The 4647-nt window shown below is 29.0% G+C and overlaps 1 protein-coding gene across 1 annotated transcript; it reads left to right on the top strand.

The window, feature by feature from the left end:
• The first annotated feature begins 574 nt into the window (after window positions 1-574).
• On the top strand, window positions 575-1790 carry LOC103311488 (putative nuclease HARBI1). The gene is made up of 2 exons (XM_008191117.1): window positions 575-813; window positions 896-1790. Exons 1-2 carry the CDS (start codon window positions 575-577, stop codon window positions 1788-1790), a joined length of 1134 nt encoding a protein of 377 aa, XP_008189339.1.
• The last annotated feature ends 2857 nt before the right edge of the window (window positions 1791-4647 follow it).

Genomic DNA, 4647 nt, shown 5'->3' with positions numbered 1-4647 from the left:
GTACGGGGAGGGGTAATAGAAAATATTACGGCGGTATTTGTGTATAATGAATTTTATAATGATACGAATCGTACCGGACGAACGTTCATAGACAAATAAACGGCGCTCCCGAACAAGCAATAGTCGCCCGCCCGTCAGCCCGGTTGCGAATTGCGAAATAGTAGGCGTGACTTAAACGCCGCGCGCTTGCGGATCGTCAAAACACTTAACAGCGCATCCTCTTGGTCGTTGCACGCGTAAATTTTTCGTGACACGTCCTCTTAATCAGTGATTAAGGATTTTGAATCGTTGTACAGTGCCTGTCAAATATTTAATCAATGATTAAACGCATGTTAAGTTAACCACCCAATAATGGCCGGTTAAACTGTTGTTAACTATTTAACCGCTGATTATTGTTCATGTTATCATTTTTGTCTTATCAGTTTCTGTTATAGTTTGCTTATAATTTAAATAAAACTATATTTTTCAATTTGCGTGAAGTTTTATTTCAATTATAATCTATATTCTATATTCCTACATCTGTTGTGTTTTACATTTTATTTTTATATTCATCGTTATTCATCATTTTCATATAATGTATTTTGATCACGACCAAAATTTTTTTGAATCCGATTCTGATATCGAAGATGATGATTTTAACGACTTGATGGTGATGATTGCTTTTCCCAGACGTCAAAGAAACTTTAGACAAAGGGCAGACCATTTTACGCATTGGAGAGATGACGAATTCTTTGACCGATATCGATTGTCCAAAACTACAGTTCGTTTTATTATTAATTTGATTGGTGACCGCATCTGCTCCCGTACCGATTGGTAAGTTAATTATATTGTGTAGGTTTTTGTTCAAAATATTTATTATGAGATTACTTATAGCTTCAATTTTAATATATTGTAGGAATCATGCAGTAAGTTCTGAACATAAAGTGCTCCTGACATTGAGATATTATGCCACAGGGTCAATGTTGGTTGTCTGTGGGGACTTTATTGGAGTCCATAAGTCAACAGCCAGCCGCATAGTTAAACTTGTTTCGCATGAAATTGCTTTACTACGTCCATTATTTGTGCATTTTCCTAACAATGAAATGGAAATAAAACGAGTCAAACAAGATTTTTATAACATCGCTAAATTTCCCTTGGTTATTGGTGCTTTAGACTGTACACATGTCAAAATAAGGTCACTCGGTGGTGATAATGCAGAGATGTACAGAAACAGAAAGAGCTTCTTCTCAATTAATGTCCAAACTATATGTGATGCAAATTTAAAAATCCAAGATATTGTTGCTCGGTGGCCTGGGTCATCACATGATTCCACTATTTTTAAAAATTCGGAAATACGAGGAAAGTTTGAAAGGGGTGAAATGCAGAATTGTCTATTGGTAGCTGATAGTGGCTATGCACAGCGTGATTTTGTTATGACCTTAGTTGGGAATCCTGGCACACTAATAGATCCTGCATCTGGTATAACTGCAGCAGCCGTTGATAAATATAACGAATCTTTAATCCGTACAAGAAATACTGTGGAAAGAAGTTATGGCGTTTGGAAACGTCGCTTTCCAATATTAGCTACAGGTATAAATGTCAAAAGAACTTCATCACAATCCATAATTGTTGCCACAGCTGTACTTCATAATATTGCCTGTGAATTTAAAGAAAGAATTCCAAGAGTGACCACAGCAGTAGAATCTTCTATTAGAATCACAGATTTAAACAATCCAGGGGATGCAATTAGTAGGAATGCAGTGCAAAATAGTACAAGGAGAAAATTACTTCGATATTTTGCCAATGTTTAAACTATATATAATTCTACATATTTTTTTAAAATTAAAATGCCATATTTAACCATTAATTGATATTGACAGTATTATTACATATATATTATTACTGTAGTAACAAAATTAAATTAAAAAAAAAAAAAACAAAGATAATATATAAAAACTGTAGTCAGTATTAAGAACTTATGTATTACATATATATTATTATTGCAGTAACAAAATTAAATTTAAAAAAAATATCTCAATCTTATGGATAATATATAAAAGCTGTAGTATTAGGAACTTATATGGTTATAGGTAACTTATATTGTATTAATATTTCTTTTCTTTTTCTTTTTGTAAATGTAATATTTCATTCGTAAGTTTTAATTTCTGCATTTCAATTTGATGCTTCTCAGCCATCATTCTCAATTCGACTGCATGTTTTTCACGCATTTGATCCATTTTTAATTTATGATGGTCAATAAATGCTTTTTGCTGTTGGTCAGATAAAGATGCACGAGTAGAAACCCATTGAGAAATTTTGTCCTGGTATCCCTTACACTTTTTTGACACATTCCCATCTAAATTAAATTTACAGGTTCATCATAAATAGTGTTTGAAAATTTCATGAAATTAAAAAAAATGAAATATTTCAGTATTTTAATAAATTTTGTTTTATTTTTAAATTAGTTATGTTTACATACATAAATAATTAGTCTCAAAATGTTATTATTTTTTAAATTTTATAAATTATGTGTCACTAGCAAAATTAAAATACAGACATTGACTAAATAAAAGCTACCTACACTATAATTAATTTATAAATAAAATACTTTGCTTACCAGATGTATTACCAGTTAACGCTGATCTTGATTTAAATCTGCTGGAGTATAGTGGATCCAATCCCTAGCAACTCCTATAAATTATTAATCTTTAATTAATCCTGAATTAATCTTTAAACTTTGTTAAATAAATTAATGGTTTTTTGTTTAAACATTACTATTTTAATACCAGTTTTACTTACCACTTGTACTTGGTTCTTCAACATCGTCAGTTTCTGTAATTTCTGATTCACAATTTGTCCAATTCCTGGTTACTCCTATAATTTAAAAAATAAATAGAATTTAAATGATTAATTTGTTAATAGTTAATTTTTTAAATAATACAATTTATAATATCAGTTTTACTAACCACTTGTCTTGGGTTCTTCAAGATTTTCAGTTGCATGATGCATGTCATAAGTATCGGCATAATGATGATACTATGATCATCAAAAATGTCTTTGTTGATGAGACTAACATCAATCTCTATCTCATCTGATGTGTCTTTATTGAGTGCATCACAATCATATATTGGCATTTCTCCCGTCATTTTATTTTGTAACATTTCCCTAATTGATACTGCTGCAGACGACTCCAAAAAAGACTTTGATGGGCCTCCTCCAGTACCCCGATGATATACTTTTTCATCTGCATACTGTTTTTTAACTTTTCTTTTTAAGTTAATATACTTATTTTTCTGTATATCGGCAGTACGTGGGGTCCCTATTGATTGGGAATTAAACTCTCTTTCAATTTTAGACCATGTATTCTTTTTCATTCTAAAAATGGAAATATCATAATATATTACATTTATTTACCCATAAGATTATTGCTGATATAATGGTACTCGTGTTGTATGCTGTTCATTGGTTAATTATTACATACAGGAAAATAGGATTTAAAAAAATGTTGAAAGTTTGTACAATACCATATTACAGGAGTTTCATTTAATTTAATAGTTTTATTGTATTGTTTAACAACCACTTAAATCATGTATTAGAATAATGCCTGAATTTATTATGTTGAAAATGAAAATAAAGGTAGGAATTTAGTTTTTCTTAGGTTAAATGATCACTTAACACATTCAAATATTTTACAATTGTAGGTACAAATCATAAATATTTTGAATAATATAGTATCTACCCAACAACAATAAATTAAAATGGTCAAATTAATGTAATGATTTATAATATTAAAATAAATATTAATGAATATTAACACAATTTAGAGTTTCAATTATTTATTAAAAGTATTCTTTTTATCAACTATTCACATTTTATTACACTATTAAATTGATTAAACAATTACTATTCCACATACCGCAATGTTATAAATAATTAAAATGTATAGTTCTTTTTAGTCAGATTATATAGTCAGTAAACATTTGCCTATGAAATACAATCAGTGTCGTATAGACTCAATTAATGATATTATGTGATATTTTTATTTAATATTATTACAGATAAGCATACATCTGTGACATTAGGTTATTGGTAAATACACAGTTATATAAATACTATACAGATTTATGATGTTCATACTATAATAAAAAAATTGTCTACTTACTAAGTATAGAATAATATATCACATATTATAATGGTGTTTTACAATGGGTAGAACACAACACGAGTACAAATATAAAAAGTTAAACAAACAATTATAGAACTACTTTTTGTACATACTTGGCATTTACAGCATCAGTTTTCAAACACTCCAACACAGATTTGTATTTTTTCACTAATGTAATTAGTAATTCTTCTTCGGAAGACGTAAAATTGGTAGTACGCTTCTTGGTAGCTACTTCCATAGTAATAGAATATTATGTATATTTTAATAAAAAAGTAACTAATAAAGTGTTTTAAGTTTTTAATTATTAAATAATAAAGGTTCCAACATAAATAAATATATCGTTATTATGAATGTTATCAGTAGTTCTGTGATAAAGCGTGAACTGGTGCCAACAATAAATAAAAATATTGTAAACAAGTGTACAATAATTTGTTAGTCTCATTTTAATCATCGATTACCTAATCACAGCCATACCAGCAACTATACAACACATCAATAGTTAA

Source organism: Acyrthosiphon pisum, unplaced genomic scaffold, assembly GCF_005508785.2.
Source record: "Acyrthosiphon pisum isolate AL4f unplaced genomic scaffold, pea_aphid_22Mar2018_4r6ur Scaffold_2359;HRSCAF=2883, whole genome shotgun sequence".
In the NCBI taxonomy this organism is placed as follows: domain Eukaryota; kingdom Metazoa; phylum Arthropoda; class Insecta; order Hemiptera; family Aphididae; genus Acyrthosiphon; species Acyrthosiphon pisum.
Note: the sequence above shows the minus strand (reverse complement) of the source record. Positions and strands in the feature narration are given on the sequence as shown.